Raw genomic sequence first — 19,892 nt, 5'->3', positions numbered from 1 at the left:
GTGTTTGACATGGTTGGATGAATAATGACAATAAATAATCCAAACTTTATTTGTGCTGTGCACATTCATGCTGAATTTTCTTGCAACATTACCACACCAGCAAATGTACCTTGCTAAATGTGAATACGGTAGGGGAAAAGGGCATTTGAATCTGGACCATTATTCCAGCTCTCAGCGAGATTCAATGAACATTGAAATTAAATGGCCAAGAAAGGTTTACTGTGCTTGTATTACAGAACTGAAGTCATATTGCCTTCATTTTCCCAACTTGCTCTGGACCTCACTCCCAAGCCCCAGCTTGAAACTTGCTGCCGGGACTCTTGAACAGGATGGAAGTTTGCATAATGTGAGGTTATCAATGTTGCTCTGCAGTAAGAACAAGTATGCCTGAAAAATAAACAGCTTCTATTTATAAAACAGAAACCTGTGCACTATATAAATAGATACAAATAATTTAGATAAAATAAAAAACATTTGCATCTCAGCTTACAGCGATCCATTACCTGTGACACTCTGGTCAACCCTATCACATTGTTTGCTCCACTGCAGGCTAGTCTCATCTGGCAGAGAGCTGCTGTGCTTTGCGTGAGAAATGAAAGGCAAAGTGATATTGGAAACGAGATGGGTGAAGAACATGGTTGAAAAGAGAAAAAGCCTCCAGTTTTTGTGGAATTATTAATAAAAGACGGGGGGTTGAGCTGGTGAAGGGGATTCATTACATTAACCAAAATGTCTAGTGGTGAAGAATGTATTGGTTTTGCATAAAAGCAAAAAACTGCAGATGCTGGAAATCCAAAACAAAAACAAAAATACCTGGAAAAACTCAGCAAGTCTGGCAGCATCTGCAGAGAGGAACACAGTTAATGTTTCGAGTCCAAATGACCCTTCAACAGAACTAAGTATAAATAGAAGCGAGGTGAAATATAAGCTGGTTTAAGGGGAGGTTGGACAAGTAGAGCCAGTGATAGGTGGAGATAACCAAAAGATGTCACGGGCAAAAAGACAAAGAGGTGTTGAAGGTGGTGATATTATGTAAGGAATATGCTAATTAAGGGTGGAAAGCAGGACAAGCAAGGTACAGATAGCCCTAGTGGGGGTGGGGTGAAGGAATTGAAAAAGGCTAAAAGGTAGAGATAAAATAATGGATGGAAATACACTTAAAAATAATGGAAATAGGTGGGAAAAGAAAAATCTATATAAATTATTGGAAAAAAAGGGGGGAATCGGAAAGGGGATGGGGATGGAGGAGAGAGCTCATGATCTAAAATTGTTGAACTCAATATTCAGTCCGGAAAGCTGTAAAGTGCCTAGTCGGAAGATGAGGTGCTGTTCCTCCAGTTTGCATTGAGTTTCACTGGAACAATGCAGCAAGCCAAGGACGGACATGTGGGCATGAGAGCAGGGTGGAGTGTTGAAATGGCCAACGACAGGGAGGTGTGGGTCATGCTTGCGGATAGACCGAAGGTGTTCCGCAAAGCGGTCACCCAGTCTGCATTTGGTCTCTCCAATGTAGAGGAAACCGCATTGGGAGCAACTAATGCAGTAGACTAGATTGAGGGAAGTGCAAGTGAAATGCTGCTTCACTTGAAAGGAGTGTTTGGGCCCTTGCACGGTGAGGAGAGGGGAAGTGAAGGGGCAGGTGTAACATCTTCTGCGGTTGCATGGGAAGGTGCCGTGGGAGGGGGTTGAGGTGTAGGGGGTGATGGAGGAGTGGACCAGGGTGTCCTGGTTTTGCAAGCGGGTACAAATTGATGCTTATCAATAATTGTGGGAAGTCTGTGGTTTCAGAAGATATGGATGTTCTGACCAACTTTTGGTGTTTAGATACAATTTAAAAGTGCTAGCAACGAGGGAAACATCTAACTGAGTTTCATCGTGTGTACATTTCATTGTGTGTGTATAATCTAAGTGTGGCGAGAGAGTCTCCGATCGTGGAACAATTATTCTGCTAAAGGAGTTGTACGAAGTCTTGTATGAGGATCGTAGGAGGCTTTTGGAGCTTGTTATGCCTTGCTGAATTCAGTTATAGACCTTTTTTTTTTGGAGGGAAGCACTGGCAAGACAAAATGTTGAAAGTAATGAGCAATGGTTATCAGGGTAGGTAAAAACCAAGCATTGGGCCTGAAATAAAGAGAGCCTTCTGTTGAACAATGACAGCTACTGGAGTTGGAGGGGAAAAAGGGACTAAACATTTCTTCCCTGAAAAGAATGTTATTGCTTTTGTAAGAGCAGGAGCCCAGGAGAATAAAAGACTAAATAAATTAATGTACCAGTTAATTTGACCCTGAATTATGTGCCTATAGAAGAAAGATGCCATAGATGTGAAGGGATGCAGTTCTCTAGGTGGCTTTTTTTTTTGTTTTGGTGAACTGTCAAAATGTGGAAAGAAAGTAGAGATTTGTGTGTAGTTGATCCTTCTGTTTGGTGCTGAGAGCTAGACATTGCCTAATGTCTCCCCTCAGATTATCCAGTGAGTAACTGAACTATTCAGATGAATCGCAGAAGCTGCTTGGAAAAATCATAGCTTTTAAGAATACAATAGCCGCACAGATAGCAAGTTTGGAAGAAGAGAAATGAGACTTGGATCAAATATTAGAGTTAACACTAAAACAAGATTGACAGGAAATCTTCCATCACATCTGCTATTTTCCTTTAGTTTTGCAAGGATATTCAGATGTGACTTGTGAGCTCCCAGTAAGCACAAGCTCTAGTAATAATCCGAAAACATTTCCCCACTTCTGGAGGGTCTGCAGTTATTGGTGGCTGCACCTATTGATTTGAAGTTTTTTTTTGATGGTTTTGAGGTGAATTCAAGCTTGCGCAGCTCAATGTAATGTGGTATAAGATAACTATAATATCATTCACTTCAACTTTTCTCTCCAGATTTGAGGAAATTAGCTAGTGGCAAGGTGGACAGGGTCAAATTGCTGCATAAAGCTGGACCCAGTGTCCTTTACTATGTAGATGGCACATAGCTGAACGAAAAGTGACTATTGCCTGAAAAATCACGTATGGGAATTAAACATTCTGCTTGGGTGTAAAGTTCCTTGCAGCACCTTTTTACCCAATACAGCTGGTTCTGAAAGTTACTTCGGTGAGACTCGGATGCAGGACATTTATTTCCCAGGAAAGAAAGGTGGTTGTCTCCAATTTCGAAATACGTAATGTCGGTCACTTTCTGGTTACCAACTATCTCTGGATATTCCCAGACTAGCTTTGGAAAGTAAGTTATAGCTTCAAAACTGTGGCCTGTTAGAATCTTCCCCTTTGTGTTGGGGACAGTTGTATTATTTAGAGTTACTCAGGAAGCCTCCTGAGGGAGCGATAGTAAGAAAGAAATGCTGGTTTAGGTCATCAGGGATGTCTGTATGGGGAAATCCTCACTTGCAGATCTTAGGGGCAAACCTTTGTTCATGAGCTGGAAGAGGAGAGAGATCAACAAATTAGAGCCATGTTTCAGCAATTATTGCTTTTTGTCTTTTGCTCAGCTGTAGGTTTTACCTCAGTTTCTTTAAATATTGCCCCATGTGAAATGCTGAAAGAGATGCAATCAGCTCCACATAATGGTGCATTTATGTTACAGTTACCTGTTTCAGACCACTGGCTGCAGTATGGTTTATAGCCAGATAATGCTGTGCAGATACCACCTATCTAAAGCTACACTTCTCCTGGCCAAGAAAAGGTCTTCGTGCATGGATTCTTGCGCAGGGCTCCCATGCTAGCATCTAAAATTTAAACATTCAAGAGCGTGACCAAGGATATTCACATAGGACCTTCTTGACACCACACTGCTGTTATAATGTGTCAAACCTGTATCAGTTCAGGACCTGATTTGAGTTATCCTGCAACTTCAGAATTGCAGCACACAGTTTGCTAAACTAAAGTTTTATTATAATGCATCCTGAAAATTGCTGATATAAAGAAATACTGCAGTGGTTTTATGTAAAATTCAAATTGGCAGGTTTTTTTGTTTAATTTATGGTTTGCAATAAAGCCTGCAACAAGGAACTTGCATATGGAAGTTGAGGCAACTGGATGACTGGTTGCTGTTAATCCTTTTGGGGCAGGTTTGTGAAAAGAAATACTTGCATTTATGTAGCACCCTGCACAAGCTCGATACTTTCTAGCTAATGAGGCACTTTGAAGTGTAGACATTGTTGTAATGTAGGAGAAATGGCAGCCAATTTGCACACAGCAAACTCCACAAATAGCAACATGATGATGATCAGAATCCTTTTTCTTTTTGTGAAGTTGATTTGAGAGAAATATATTGGCCAGGACTCAGTGGATAACTGTCCTGCTTCTCTTCGAAATAGTGCCATGGGATCTTGAACATCCATCTGAGAGAATAACAGGATTTGGTTTAATGTCTCATCTGAAAGGCTGCACCTCAGAGTGCAGCATTCTCTCAGTACTGTACTGGAGTGTCAGCCTTGAATTTTGTACTCCAGTCCTGGAGTAGTACTTGAATCCACAACCTTCTGACTCCAACATTAAAGCGCTACCAACTGAGCCACAGTTGACACTCAAGTAATGAATGAATGTCCATGGGACAGACTCCCCCTGTTTTTTTTTTAATCATTATTTACAATTGGCAGATGTACAATAGTCAGGTGTTGGTACTTTCCTACCATGCCTGAAATAAGAATCTGAGAGATCTATAGTGTGATCAAGGGTGGGTCTTCTTTCTTTCACCAACATGCAGACTCTTATCTTTTTTTTATGGCAAGCCCCCATTTAAATGAGAGTCTACACCCTTGCTCTGATGCCCACTTTCACGTGGTTGTTTCTCTTGCCCAAACTAATCTAGCTCTGCAGGAACTAGTGATTGCATTTTCTTACAAAATAACATTTAAAAAGTGTGGTCATGCTAAAGGCAGAATGCGAGTTGTTGAATGAGACAGTTAATGAGATTTTTTAATGTTTTCAAGGTCTTATCCTTCTGTTCGATGTAAACTAACAACTTTGAATAAGGAAAAAATTGGAATTAAAAAAGAGCAAAAATTAGAATATATTTGCATTTTCATTTCAGTTGTTTTCTAATCCATTTTGACCTCTAATCCATAAATTTTCTGTCCTTCCTTGTACTATTGTTCATCGTTAGTAGTTTTGCAAATCGCAAAGTGATTTTTGAGAATTCTTTACCAGGGTATTAACTATGATATTCTTTGGTCCTCTTAGATCATGAACCTATGTGGTGCAAAGCAACTGGGTTATTTTGGCCGTGGTCAATTTTACATTGCCCTGAAACTGATAGCTGCAGCCCAGTCTAGCCTTCCAGTACATCTGGAAAGCATTAACTGTGGTAAGTAGTAATACCGCTTTTAATATTGTGTTGTATACCTATTATTGAGGTTTTGATGTAGGCATTGCAGGTTAGATTAGTAAACTAATAGATATTGGTGTGAAGTGAACGGTTATAGCTTGCAAATAAGTGAGCCATTAGATGTTAACATGATAGCAAATTGGCCAATGATTACTGTTCCGCTATTACTAAACCTGCATAGTAATTTTTATGCCCATTTCCAGTTTCCAAATGAAACACAATGCTGAAAGACATAGATTAAAAGCTTTGGGGAAAATCTCAGCAGCATGATTTTTGAATTGAAGAAAATACTCCTGCAACAAGTGAAAGTACTGGAATGACAAATGTAATCTAAATAGATGCATGCTTTCTAAGACTATTTAACTAAAAAAATCATTTGAATTTTAGAGCTTAGAGATACCTATGAACATATGTTTTTATACATTTATTTTCTTCTAATTTATAAGGTCTTATTGCTCTTCTCTCTCTACCAAGGATAATGAAAATTACAGATTACCTGTTGCACTTCCTTTGAAATAGCTGTTGTAAAGATACATGTACGAGAGCGGCTGGTTCTGGACAATTCAATTTCACATTTAAATATATCAGGAGCAGCAGATAACATACAGGCATGTGAACCAATGCCTTTTGAATCACCTTGTATAATGGAAGCTAGCACCCATTAATTAATGTAGAAAAGGTGGAGAGCTATGCTCATCTCAGGGACTAGAAAGCCACTAATATATAAAAGTACTTGACAACTGATTCTTGGGGGCTGCACGGGAATACTCCCTCCAGTATTTCCTCTTCCTTGCTTTAGGGAAGCAGCTCCTTTGAATTGCCTTTGTCCCAATGCCTTGGGAAGCTTGGCAACTAGCTGCTGGTGTTATATAGATATCAACCTTCTCTCTAGAACTGCTCCTGCAGTTTGTCCTTCGTCAGAGAAAACATTTTTACAAGGCAAGATTGGAATATGTTCTATTGCCCTTTCTGTGGTGGTTATTGACCATCCATGACCATTGAACCTAATGGGTGATGTGGTCCCAATTTTGGATACCTTGTAACTGACTGCTACATGATGTACATGAACTATGGAACATGATGTACATGATGGAATGAACTATGTCTGAACTTGTCCTTAAATATTTTATCCCCACTATCCCACAACCATCATCTTGTGGTGAAGTGTTTAATTTCCACCTACTGATAACTAGTTTGGGAATTTTGTGTCTGGGGTTAGTGGGCAGTAAAGCTCCAACCCAGGCATGTGACCAGTTGTCCAATTTAGGTTTCAATAATCTATGTAAAAGGGATTTGACGCTTTTATCTAAGGTGTTTTTAAATGGGTCCTGCTTTATTGATCACAGCAAATAGGGAGCTAAAAACCCAGGTTCACTGACAACAGTTTAATATGCATGTACTCGTGTCATTGATGAGTTAACCTGTGCTCCAGCGGGTCACATAATTATATGGTAGACGGTCCATGTGTTTTCAATATACAATTGCAAACTGGATTGTTACGGCAGCACTCATGAGAAGTCAGCCTAAGGACCAACATTGTATGCACCTTTTTAAAGTAGCTGTTGCTTCAGTGCAGTTATGAGAGCTGCATATTTACCAGGATCTTGAGCAGGTCCTTCATTTTACCTGGCCCCAGTGATGAATCATGCCATCCTACTGTAGGGGATTCATGATTGACAGCTCTGTCTGGGGTGAAGAAATGGGCCAAGCTAGTGAAAATGGAAAGGACCAATGGTAATTTTTGATGGAAAATTCTGTGGCCCACAGCTTCAAAATGTGGATTTATTCAGAGCTGTCCAGAGAAGTCCACATTCCAAAGCTGTTTGCACCCAGATCATCTATCAGTCTGTAGCCGTCAGATAAATCGAACTGAATTAGTGACTTGGTAGTAATTCTTTGTTAATAGTATTTTCATTATAATAATATACACAGGTGAAGGGCATTGTTTGTTTAGTTATAAGTGCTTAATTAGGGGACAGATGGGACACTGGGTATGTAAGAGGAGTGTTGAGACTGAACAAAGTCAATAAACTCTGACTAAGGAAAAGCTGTGTCTGGGTTTTGACTTCAGCTGGCTTGGAATATGTTAATAATGATCATCACTGACCATTCCTATTTCAAGCATCAATTCTACATAAACTGTTTGGGGAAAGTGTCTATTATTTTGACATTTCGAGAAGGGAAGCAAAATTTGTTATCTGCCTTTCAATGAATATTGTATATTTATTTAATGTAAAAAGCTTTGGGAATTGCTCTTTAGGTTGAGGTTTGGTATAATTGTCTGTATATTTAATCTACCTGTTGAATATGTGGCTCTGGGGAATAAGGAGATTTCCATTTACAAATAATTCATTCCAAGAGCATAAGAATTCGTACCAGGGGTAGGCCTTGGTCCATATCAAATTGCGAAGTGGTCTCAAAGAACATGACTGATCTGATTGTGGCTTCAATTCCATGTTCCTGTCAGCCCACCCCTCCTCCATAACCCTTGACTCCCTTGTCAATCAAAAATCTGTCTAATTCAGTCTTGAATATATTCAGTTACTTCCACTGCTCTCTGAGGAAGAGAGTTCCACAGACTAGCGAATCTCAGTGAAAACATTTCTTCTCATCTCAGTCTTTAATGGGAGACCCCTAATTTTTAAACTGCCCTCTAGTTCTACGTTGTCCAACAAGGGGAAACATCCTCTCAGCATCCATCCTGACAAGTCCCCTCAAGATTTTTTATCTTTCACCTGAGATCCCTTCTCATTCCTCTAAATTCAAATAGGTTGAGCAGGTTGGGTCTATACCTTCCCTCATAAGATAACCCATACACCCCAGGAATGAGAAGTGGGAACCTTCTCTCAACTGCTTCTAATGCAGTTATATCCTTTCCTAAGTAAGGAGACCAAAACTGTACACAGTACTCCTGATGTGGTCTCACTAAGGCCTGGTACAGCTGTAGCAACACTTCCCTACCTTTATACTCTATTCTCCTTGCAATAAATGCCACCATTCCATTTGCCTTGCTAATCACTTGCTGTACCTGCTTTCTAACATAGTTTTTGATTCATGTACAGATCCCTCTGTACCATACAGTTCTGCAGTCTCCCTCCATTTAAATAATGTTATCCTATTCATCTGCCTAAGTGGACAACCTCCCATTTTGCCACATTATGCTCCATCTGCCAAATTATTGCCCACTCCACTTAAGCTATCTAAATTCCTTTGTAGACTCTGTCCTCTTGACAACTTACTTTCCTACCTATCTTTGTCATCAAATTTAGCAACCATACATTTGATCCCTTCAGCCAAGTCATTGACATAGATTGTAAATAGCTGAGGCCCCACCACTGATCCCTGTGGCACTCCACTGGTTGCACCCTGCCAACTTGAAAGTGCCCCACTTATTCCCACTCTGTTTTCTGTGAGCTAACCAATCCTCTACCACACTAATATGTTACTCCCTCCACCATGAGCTCTTATTTTGTGTAGTAACTTTTTGATGTGGCATCTTATCGAATGCCTTTTGAAAATCCAAATATATCACATCCACTGGTTTCCTTTTATCCACCTTGCTTGTTACTTCCTCAAAGAACTTGTGCAAATGTTGTTACTTCTGTGCAACTTGCTTAATTATTTATATCACTTCTGCAACATTCAGGATTTCAATTAAGAACTTCATATGTGTCATATCTTAACACATATTATTTATGTAATCCGCGTATTAATGCATGTCCAGTGAGATGAATTCCAAAAGTATTGCAATGAATTCAACACTGCAATCAGACATTAAAAATATTTAGCTTTTGAGAAGTGTGAAATTTTTCACTTCTGTGCTGCACTCACTTTGTCTTCATTTCGATCTTAAATCACATTAGAATGTTCAAGCTTTATCATCAACATCCCGTGGATCGTGGAAATAATACAACCCCATTTTTCTATCCCCAAAATAGTGATTTTGCATATTCTTATCATGTAAGCTAACTCCCTTTTCCAGCCATGATATGCTATACTCACATTAGTAGCTAGCCTCAATTTTTCACCCAACAAATGCATGTTTTACTTAGCATATAACTGGGCGCAAGGGATCGAACAGGAAATATGGGCTGCGTTGTGAAGATATCCTCAAGTTTAAGACATATCCACACAGAGCAGACACCAATGTAGTGGACAATGAAGAGAAATGAGTCTACCAACAAAATGAATGGTTTCAAGCTAAAAGTTGTAACATTGGCTAACTTGTCAAATAACTGCCATAGCGAGGGAATTCAGTGTTCTTAAAAGAAAAAACCGGTGCGAGAATGGAAGAAGGAGGAATCCACCCCGAGGAAGATGCCGAAGACCAAATGCACCACAAGAACAGGATCAGGCCAGTTGCGAGTCCCTGTGAAACATGTATCAGAATGGGTCCGCAAAAAAACTTGCAATGGTTTCATCATCACCAGAAATGCAATGTGTATTTAGGCACCCATGTGGACCAAATCAAACCCCGAGTCCAGCAAAGATTTCTGAGCAACAGCTAGTTGGCGTAGCCACTTACTGGAACAAAAGTGTCTAGTGTTGCAGCAGAAGAGCAAGATCATCAGAGAGTACCAAGAAAATTATCAGTTTTTCCAGCGCTTTCATCAGACAGTGGCACTAACACAAGTGCCGATTATACCACATTGGCAACATGGGTGAAACATCCATGAATTTCAATATGCCCAGCAACCAAACTGTGGCATGGAAACATCTGAACACAGTTCCTGTGAAAACCATAGAATATGAGAAGTCACGATTCACAATGTACTAGCTTGCATGGCCAATGGAATGAAATTGAAGCCTATGGTAATTTTCAAATGTAAAAACATGCCTGCAGGAATCTTTGTGCATGCCTATGACAACGGTTTGGTGGAATGAAGTTGTGGATTGATAATGTGTAGAATAAGCATCCCAGTGCCCTGTGGAATAGGTGTCCCAGTGGCTCACATAAAGAATGCAACTTAGTAGTGTGGGACATGTTCAGATCTCACCTAACCAATGAGATCAAGAGTTGTCTGTGAAGAAATAACATCCACACTGCAGTTATACAGTGGGGTCTATCATCTGTAGCTCATCCTTTTGGATGTGTGCCTCAATAAGCCATTCAAAGATCCTGTTCACACTGGAATAGGTGGGTGATTGACGGAGGAAAAAAACCTAGAGTTTGCACACTGCCTCACTTTGATGTTTTGTGTGGTTTTGTCATCAAATCCTGGGATTCTGTTAGTGCTCAAATTGTAATCAATTCATTCAAACAACGCAGCATATCAAATTCATTGGAAGGAGGTGAAGATGATTTGTTTTGATGCTAACTTAAAACAGTTGAAGTTTACAGCACCGAGAGAGACCACTTGGCTCATTGTGTTTGTGCAGCCACTTATTTTACTGGAGCAATCCAAAACTAATCCCATTATGAACTCAGCCCTTATCCCAGCAAATTCTCTTCAACATGCAAGCGGTCAGATGGTTCAATTAATTATAAATACGAAGGACAACCACCCCAGGCTGACAATCAGATGGCCAAGTATGATTTGCCTTGTTTCTATATTAGTCATTCTCCACCTTCAGTGTAGAGTGTAATTCTAACTGAAGGCTGAATCATATCAACATGATATTTCCATCTTAACATCTGAATGACTTGTCATACCGTTAGCAACAGAATGTGGCTGGTTAAAGTCCACTGCTATAATATCGAACATTATTTACATTTATACAACCCTGAGGAAATCAGAGACCCAAAAGACTCCCTAAGCAGAGATTAAGTGTTACTTGTCAAAGTAATAATACACCAAGTGGCAAAATCCCTTCTGTAAACGATGTAACAACAAAACATACACCCATGAGTTCATTGTACGAACTTGTAATTGTGGAGGTAGAGTTATAATGATTTTTGAACCTACTATTTTTTTGTGAAGTGTACTCCCATGGCAACTTTTTTTCTTTTTGGTCACAAATCATTTGAAGAGGTATAGGGTGCTATGTACCATGCATTTGGGCAAAAATAAGGATTTGTTTCACCAATATCCTTGCAAGCACTGAAAGGCAATACAGCAGTCAGGCTGATTAAGTGTCAGAATGTCCATTGTCACCTTTCAGCTCCAAGCTATTCATGCACAAAAGTAATTTTCTGAATCTCATGATACAGTGAAAGCAAGGTGAGATTTGTGTAATGTATTGAAAGCTATCCAAGCATTAACTATTTTTCTAGAGTGGCATTGCTTGTCACCTTCTTGTATTATGCCCAAATATAAAGAAACAGGTTCATTTTCATTGGTTACTTCAGAAATGGTTTATTACTTGGCTTGGTTACCCATGGTAATACAATGTACAGATGGTATGCTAGAAATATTGCTATTGTTAATGGGCTCTGCTGTCCTCTCTTTATTGGAAACCTAAAGTAATGGCTCAAGTTCCTAGAGCAAGTACCGCTATGGATAAAGACAAAGTAAATTGGGAAATAGTGATTAGGTAGGGTCAAGTTTGAGTTTTAAAACTTCAAATAATGTTGAAGGAAGGAAAAGATGAGAGAGTTTAAGAATGACTTAAGGGACAATTTAATTTCAACACTGAGTTTGTAGCCATGGAGACCAGTAGGACACCAGATATCAAGCTTGCAAAATTCAGAAGTTCTGACTAAAAGTATTGACAATCTTGAGAGAGAGATGGGGACAGATTATAATGTGCAAGAAAGATCGAACCTTGAGGTGTGACCATAGATTAGCTGATCATCAGCTTGTACTTCTTGCTGTTGGATAGAATTGTCATGAAATCCATTGATCTGTATGTTCCTGGGTGTTAAATTAGCAGTCTTGGAGATTGTAACATTTAAGGTACAGGATGTTCCAATGCTTGTTACATTGGTTCCTGCCTAGTAATGAGGGTGGGACCCTATAGGAGTATTTTATTAGGTCCCCAGATCAGGTCAGGGGTCAGTGAGCAGTTCTTCTTGAGGCAGGCCGTTTTGGGGAGCCTGCCAGCCAACAATTGCCACAGAAACAGGCTCCAACTGAGAGCTGTGGGGAGCAGGTTTTAGGTAAAGAAGGCCGTTGGGGCAAAGGTACCCCTTTGGAGCAGTGATGCTCTGCTTGGCATGGCCATGGATCTGAAAGTGTGCTTGTAAGCTTGTGTTTGAGTTTACTCAGGAATCCGAGGAGAAGGAACCTTGCAAGGCAAGATCGAGACCTTGTGAGGTGGGCCAACATTAAAGCCGTCTATGCGAGAGCAAAATTTGGAGGGAGTTCCAAGGAGAGATCTTCAAAGGTGGAGATTGGAAACCCTCGTGAGAAAGACCAAGTTTCATTGAGGTTGGTTCCCTCTCACTGTGGAACTAATGTCAAGGTGACTTGTTGAGTTGAGAAATCCATAGAATCTGTCTTGGTTGCATCTGTCATTTACTCTAGTGTGGCGTATTCAACCACAGTTCTGTGAATTCAAATGTACTTCATGCTTGCCCTGAATGCTAGTATATAAGGTAAATATTGTAATTTGTTTTATCTTTTGGTACTTGTAAAATTCATTTTTGTTTGTTCAAAACCCATGGAAACTTATGTTTCGTTCAAAAGCAGGTATCTTGAATTTCAACCTTTACCTACTTCAAAACAAGACATTATTGGTCCCCAATGGGATCTCCTTTTCCATTCCTGGGGTCTGGCCAAGGATCGTAATATAAAACATTTCATGAGTCATTCTGCATATGGAAGTAATATTGTAGCCTTAGAAGGTCTTGTAATTAAGTGTTAGGGAAACAAAGTGTTTGATATAAAAGAGGAAACCAACCTTAATGGGGAAGGATGTTTGTCAATCCAGGATTTATTGGATAAAAGCAAAATACTGTGGATGCTGGAAATCTGAAACAAAAGCAAAAAATGCTGGAAAAACTCAGCAGGTCTGACAGCATCTGGGGAGCGAAACAGAGTTAATGTTTCAAGTCTGTATGACTCTTCTTCAGAGGGGTCGTATGGACTCAAAGCGTTAACTCTGTTTCTCTTTGCACAGATGCTGCTAGACATGGTGAGTTTTTCCAGCATTTTCTGCTTTTGTTCCAGGATTTATTGGAGTTGGAGTGGGGCGGGGGAAGCTCTTCCACCTTCCACTGTCGAACTATCAGTTTCTGCACAAATCTCCCTTGGAATTATTGTGTTACTTGTTTTATTGTGTACAAGAGAAATTATAACTTTATTTTCCAGTGGCATTGCATGTGCAGAAGTCAGAGAATGTTGTTGTGTTGTGCTTCTTTCTCTCCTCCACTTAAGCTTCTGTCTCTTTCTTATCTCTTCTTCTCTGCCTTTAACTCTCTCTCCATTTGCTTCTCCCCTCCCCTCCTCCTGTCATATTTTCTGCTTCTGTGTCTTTTTAAATTTATTCAGGTGCGTGGTATAGTGTGAAAATGAGCCAGCAATTCTTATGGTGGAGGCTGCTTGGAGAATGTGACTCTCAGCTACGCCCTCCCTGGCTCATGCTTCCCTGATTCCCTCTGCTTGCTAAGTCACATCTCCTATTCCTTTTGCTTTTCCATGATCCCATTTCCTTCCTTTTCTCCCCTCAACCCACGGTTGTCCTATTCACTTGCTGCTACATGCCCAGCATCCAAATCCTCCCTTATTCTAATGTCACTTAACTCATCTTTAAACCCCTTTCACTCTCACTAAGGACACATGGTGCTCACTGTTTTCCTCCTTTTCCCTCTTAGTCTGGCCTCCAATCTCTTTCCCCCGAAGCCTTTGTTAGCATTCCAAATTTCATCTTAAAGATAAAATTCAATTATTTTAAGATGAGAGAAGCTGTCCTCTAAGTTTTGTCTCACTTGGCAACCAGCAGCAGCGCACCCCTTGATGATCCTCCCCTTGAACAACTCTCTCCCAATTCACCCTCTCTCTCCACGACCACCTCTGAAGCTGAACATTGGTCCATGATCAAAATTGACTGCCTCTGCCTACAGCTTAATTTCACCCCTCCCACACAACCACCACCCGCAACCGCCCCCCCTCTCTCTCCCTCTCTTTCCCCCTCCCCCACCTCCCATGGAACTCCAGGTGTTAAGTTTGGACATTTTTTTAAAAAAAAAAGCAACTTAGAGTCATAGAGGTCTACAGCATGAACAAAGGCCCTTCGGCCCATCGAGTCTGCGCCAGGCAAACAAGTACCTAACTATTCTAATCCCATTTTCCAGCACTAGCCCCACAGCCTTGTATGCCATGGCATCGCAAATGCACATCCAAATACTTCTTAAATGTTATGAGGGTTTCTGCCTCTACCACCGTTTCAGGCAGTGAGTTCCAGATTCCCACCACCCTCTGGGTGAAAAGATTCTTCCTCACATCCCCTCTAAACCTCCTGCCCCTTACCTTAAATCTATGCTCCCTGGCTATTGATCCCTCCACCAAGGGGAAAAGTTCCTTCCTGTCTACCCTATCTATGCCCCTCATGATTTCATACACCTCAACCCCCCTCAATCTCCTCTGCTCCAGGGAAAATAATCCCACTCTATCCAATCTCTCCTCATAACTAAAACTCTCCAGCCCAGGCAACATCCTGGTAAATCTCCTCTGCACGCTCTCTAGTGCAATCACATCCTTCCTGTAATGCGGATTCCAGAACTGGATGCAATACTCTAGCTGTGACCTAACCAACGTTTTATACAGTTCCAGCATAACCTCCCTGCTCTTATATTCTATGCCTCGACTAATAAAGGCAAGTATCCCATTTGCTTCTTAACCACCTTATCTACCTGTCCCGCTACCTTAAGGGACCAGTGGACGTGCACACCAAGGTCCCTCTGATCCTCGGTACTTCCCAGGTTCCTACCATTCATCGTGTATTCCCAAGCCTTGTTTGTCCTGCCCAAGTGCATCACCTCAGTCCTATCCGGATTAATTTCCATTTGCCACTGATCAGCCCATCTGACCAGCCTGTCTATATCCTCCTGTAATCTAAGGCTATCCTCCTCACTATTTACCGCCCCACCAATTTTCGTGTCACCTGCAAACTTATTCATCAACCCTCCCACATTTAAGTCTAAATCGTTTATATATACCACAAACAGCAAGGGACCCAAAACCAATCCCTGTGGAACCCCACTGGACACAGGCATCCGGTCACAAAAACACCCTTCAACCATCACCCTCTGCTTCCTGCCACTCAGCCAATTCTGGATCTAATTTGCGAAATTGCCTTGGATCCCACGGGCTCTCACCTTCATTATCAGTCTCCCACGTGGGACCTTACCAAAAGCCTTGCTGAAGTCCAAGTAGATTATGTCAAAAGCATTGTCCTCATCTACACACCTCTTCGAAAAATTAAATCAAATTGGTCAGACATGACCTCCCCTTAACAAAACCATGTTAACTGTCCTTGATTCATCCCTGCCTCTCCAAGTGTAGATTAATTCTGTCCCTCAGAATTGCTTCCAATAGTTTCCCCATCACTGCGGTTAGACTGACTGGTCTGTAATTCCTTGATTTATCCCTTCCTCCCTTCTTGAATAACAATACCACATTGGCTGTCCTCCAGTTCTCTGACACCTCTCCTGTAACCACAGAGGTATTGAAAATTATTGCCAGCGCCCCTGCTATCTCCTCCCTTGCCTCACTCAACAGCCCGGGATACATTTTATCTGGGCCTGGTGAATTATCTACTTTTAAGGCTGCCACACCGCTTAGAACCTCCTCCCTTTCTATGCTAATTTCTTTAACTATATCACGGTCCTTCTGCCTGAATTCCATCCCCATGTCGTCCCTCTCACTTGTGAACACCAACACAAAGTATTCACTTAGAGCCCTACCTACGTCTTCTGGCTCCACACACACATCACCACTATGGTCCTTAATGAGCCTTACTGTTCCCCTAGTTATCCTCTTACTCTTAATGTACTTGTAAAGTAACTTTGGACTTTCCTTTATCTTACCTGCCAATATTTTTTCATGCCTTTTTTGCTCTCCTAATTTCTTTTTTAAGCTCCACCCTACACATTCTGTGCTCCTTTAGGGCTTCCACTGTTTTGAGCCCTCGGTATCTGCCATAAACCTCCCTTTTTCTCTTTATCCAGCCCTATATATCCCTCGACATCCAGGGTTTCCTCAATTTATTGGTCCCACCCTTTTATCTTTACTGGAATATGTTGGCCCTGTACTCTCCCTATTTCCTTCTTGAATGAGTCCCACTGCTCTGATGCAGATTTACCTAAAAGCAACTGCTCCCAGTCCACTCTGGTCAAATCGTATCTGATCTTATTAAAATCAGCCTTCTCCCAATTTAGAACACTGATTTCTGGCCCATCCTTGTCCTTTTCCGTAACAACCTTGAACCTAATGGTGTTATGATCACTATCTGCAAAATGCTCCCCACTGATATCACTTGTCTGGCTTCATTCCCTAAAATTAAGTCCAGGACCGCCCCCTCTCTTGTAGGACCATCTACGTACTGGCTTAAAAAGAATCTTCTGTTTGCATTTTAGAATTCCGCTCCCTCTAAACCTATCACACTATGACTAACCCAATTAATGTTGGGGAAGCTGAAATCCCCCACTATTACTACCCTATTATTTTTACACTTCTCTGAAATTTGCCTACATATTTGCTCATCTATTTCTCTCTGACTGCTGGGGGCCTATAGTACACTCCCAGCAATGTGATTGCTCCTTTTTTGTTTTTCAGTTTTACCCATATGGCTTCATTTGAGGAGCCTTCTAAGATATCATCCCTCCTTACTGCTGTAATTGATTCCTTGATCAATATTGCAATACCCCCTCCTCTTTTACCTCCTTCCCTGTCTCGCCTGAAGACCTTATATCCTGGAATATTGAGCTGCCAATCCTGCCCCTCTCTCAACCATGTCTCTGTGACAGCAATGACATCATACTTCCATGTGTTAATTTGTGCCCTCAACTCATCTGCCTTATTCGTCAGACTCTTTGCATTAAAATAAATACCATCCAACCATGCCAAACACCCTTGTGCCTTAAATAGCCCATAATTTCTATGCCTTCCAGACTCACTTGCTCTCTCTTCTAATTTTGGCTGTGCATCTCCCCCTGCTGAACCTCCTCTCAGGATCCCATCCCCCTGCCAAGTTAGTTTAAACTCTCCCCAACAGCAGTAGCAAACCTCCCCGCAAGGATGTTGGTCCCATTCTGGTTCAGGTGCAACCCGTCCATCTTGTACAGGTCTCACTGGCCCCAGAAATGGTCCCAATGTTCCAGAAATCTAAAGCCCTCCCTCCTGCACCATCTCTCCAGTGACGCATTCATCTGGACTAACCTCCACCAGAAGTAATCCAGAGATTACTACCTTTTGAGGTCCTGTTTTTAAATCTGTTTCCTAGCTCCCTAAATTCTGCTTGCAGGGCCTCATCCCTCTTTCTATGTCATTGGTACCAATATGTACCACGATCTCTGTCTGTTTGCCCTCCCCCTTTAGAATGCCCTGCAACCATTCAGTGACATCCTTGACCCTGGCACCAGGGAGGCAACATAGCATCCCGGAGTCACATCTACGGCCGCAGAAATGCCTGTCTGTTTCCCTTACTATCAAGTCTCCTACCACTATTGCTCTTCTCTTACCCCGCCCCCCCCACCACCCCCATCCCCACCCCACCGTGCAGCTGAACCACTCACAGTGCCATGAACGTGGCTGTACTCCCCAGTGGAACCTTCACTCTCACCGTTTTCCAACACAGAATGACTACCTGCCTGACACCTTTCTTCTGACTGATGGTCACCCCCGTTCCCTCTCTGTCTGCACTTCTGTAAGCTGTGGAGTGACCACGTCTAAAAATGTGCTATCCATAAAACTCTCACCCTCGCGGATGCACCTCAGTGCCTCCAGCTGCTGCTTAAACTCCAAAACCCGGAGCTCAAGCAGCTGCAGCTGGTGGCACTTCCTGTACATGTGGTCGGTCAGAGCGCAAGAAGCATCTAGGACTTCCCACATGTTGCAGGCTGTACATAACATGGGACTGAGCTGCCCTGCCATTCCCCTAGTTGGGGAAAAAAAAACCTTACTTTAAGTTAAATATAGTAAAAAAAAAATAAATTATTTATGTACTTTAAATAAAAACTAGAACTCTTACCTTTCCTTAGCTTAATCTATTTTAAACTGGAGAAAAACACTTACCTACTACTCACCAATCAGCTCTCACCTTTGTGCTGATGTAACTTTTTGAAGCTTCCACGCACTTGGACTGGTTCTGATCTCTCTGTCACTCTCTCACGCTGTCTTGTGATGTCACTCTTGTTATTTTCAACAAGAACTGACTGCAGGACACTCTTTCCAGGCTGCTTCGCCGTGATGCTGACTGAAGAACATTCTTCCCAGACTGCTTCACAGCGATGCTGACAGCCGGACACTCTTCCCAGGCTGCTTCACCGCGTTGCTGACTGCAGGCCACTCTTCCCAACTTTATTCATTCAATTTATTCATAGGCTGTGGATATTGCTGGCAAAGCCATAATTTTTTGACTAATCCTAGTTTCCATAGAGAAGGTGGTGGGGAGCCACTGCCTGGAACTGCTGCAGTCGACGTGGTGAAGGGACCTCCACAGTGCTATCAGGTAGGGAATTCCAGGATTTTCTCCCAGTGATTTATAGTGAAATGCCACTTTAAATGTTTAACTCTCTGGGTCTTTTCAGCTGTGTTTAAAAACATGTTGGGTGGGGGTGGGCGGGAGGGATAAGGACAGAATCATTACTTCCCCTTTCCTTCTCCACTCAGATATCGCATGCAACCACTTTCCCCTGTAATATGTACCCTCCTTAGAAAAAGTGTCAAGTTTATTGCATGTATTAATAGATAATTGGATAAAAGATGCAAATGGAAAATTGTTACAACTCAGGCTTCCTCCAATTCACTCTTCATACTCATCGAAGCAGTTTCCATCGATGGACCCACACCACCTATGGTCTGAAACTTTCGATCTTGTGCATGGTATCTACCCATTATAATTTATTTCAGTCACCCAAGTGGTTAGAGATGTAGATAACGGGCTCACCAGTATTAGCAGAAATATTTACCCAGTTGGGCTGAAACAAAATAAATTGGAAAAGTTGCTGTTCATATTTTCTCCCCATTTCTCAAACCTCCTACAGCCCTCTTGAGATCTCTGGGCTCCTGAATTGCCATTGCTTCACCATTGCCATACATACCTCCACCTAGGTCCTCAACAACTGAATTCCCTCCTGTAAATCTCTGTCCTGCTACCACTCTTTTCACTACCACTCCATAAGATGTTCAGCACTCATTCTGCCATCGATGTGGTGATGTGCAAATATTGAGTAGTACCGTCAGAGTCTGAAGGCACTGATCCCATTGCCAGATGAAGCCTCCATTGCTCTGAAATGCCCTTTGCCCTGCCTCCAGTGGCTTCTTATGCCCTGGGAGATGCCATCCAGCAGCAGCAACTCTCTGTGGCTCCACCCTCTGCTGAATCACCAAACCTGACAGCCTGGTTTGGTGAGGACATGCTGTGGAAAGGTTCACAGACCGGTCATTTACCCTCCTGAGACTGTTGGCTGATTTTTTCATCTCATTGTACTTGGCATGCCTCTGAGCCCCGGTGCTTCCAATGT

General features: G+C 41.8%; 1 protein-coding gene across 3 annotated transcripts in view; it reads left to right on the top strand.

Annotated features, from left to right (window-relative positions):
* reps2 (RALBP1 associated Eps domain containing 2) overlaps positions 1–19,892 on the top strand; it is a 229,505-nt gene that overhangs the window by 43,400 nt on the left and 166,213 nt on the right. For all 3 annotated transcript variants that reach the window (XM_041211190.1, XM_041211189.1, XM_041211188.1), the window contains exon 2: positions 5,182–5,305. In XM_041211190.1, coding sequence (XP_041067124.1) covers positions 5,182–5,305 — 124 coding nt within the window. The remainder of the gene's footprint in view (positions 1–5,181; positions 5,306–19,892) is intronic.

The sequence above is a fragment of the Carcharodon carcharias genome, chromosome 18 (assembly GCF_017639515.1).
Source record: "Carcharodon carcharias isolate sCarCar2 chromosome 18, sCarCar2.pri, whole genome shotgun sequence".
NCBI classification, from domain to species: Eukaryota; Metazoa; Chordata; class Chondrichthyes; order Lamniformes; family Lamnidae; genus Carcharodon; species Carcharodon carcharias.
The sequence above is the reverse complement of the archived record's forward strand: the minus strand, read 5'-3'. Positions and strand labels throughout refer to the sequence as shown.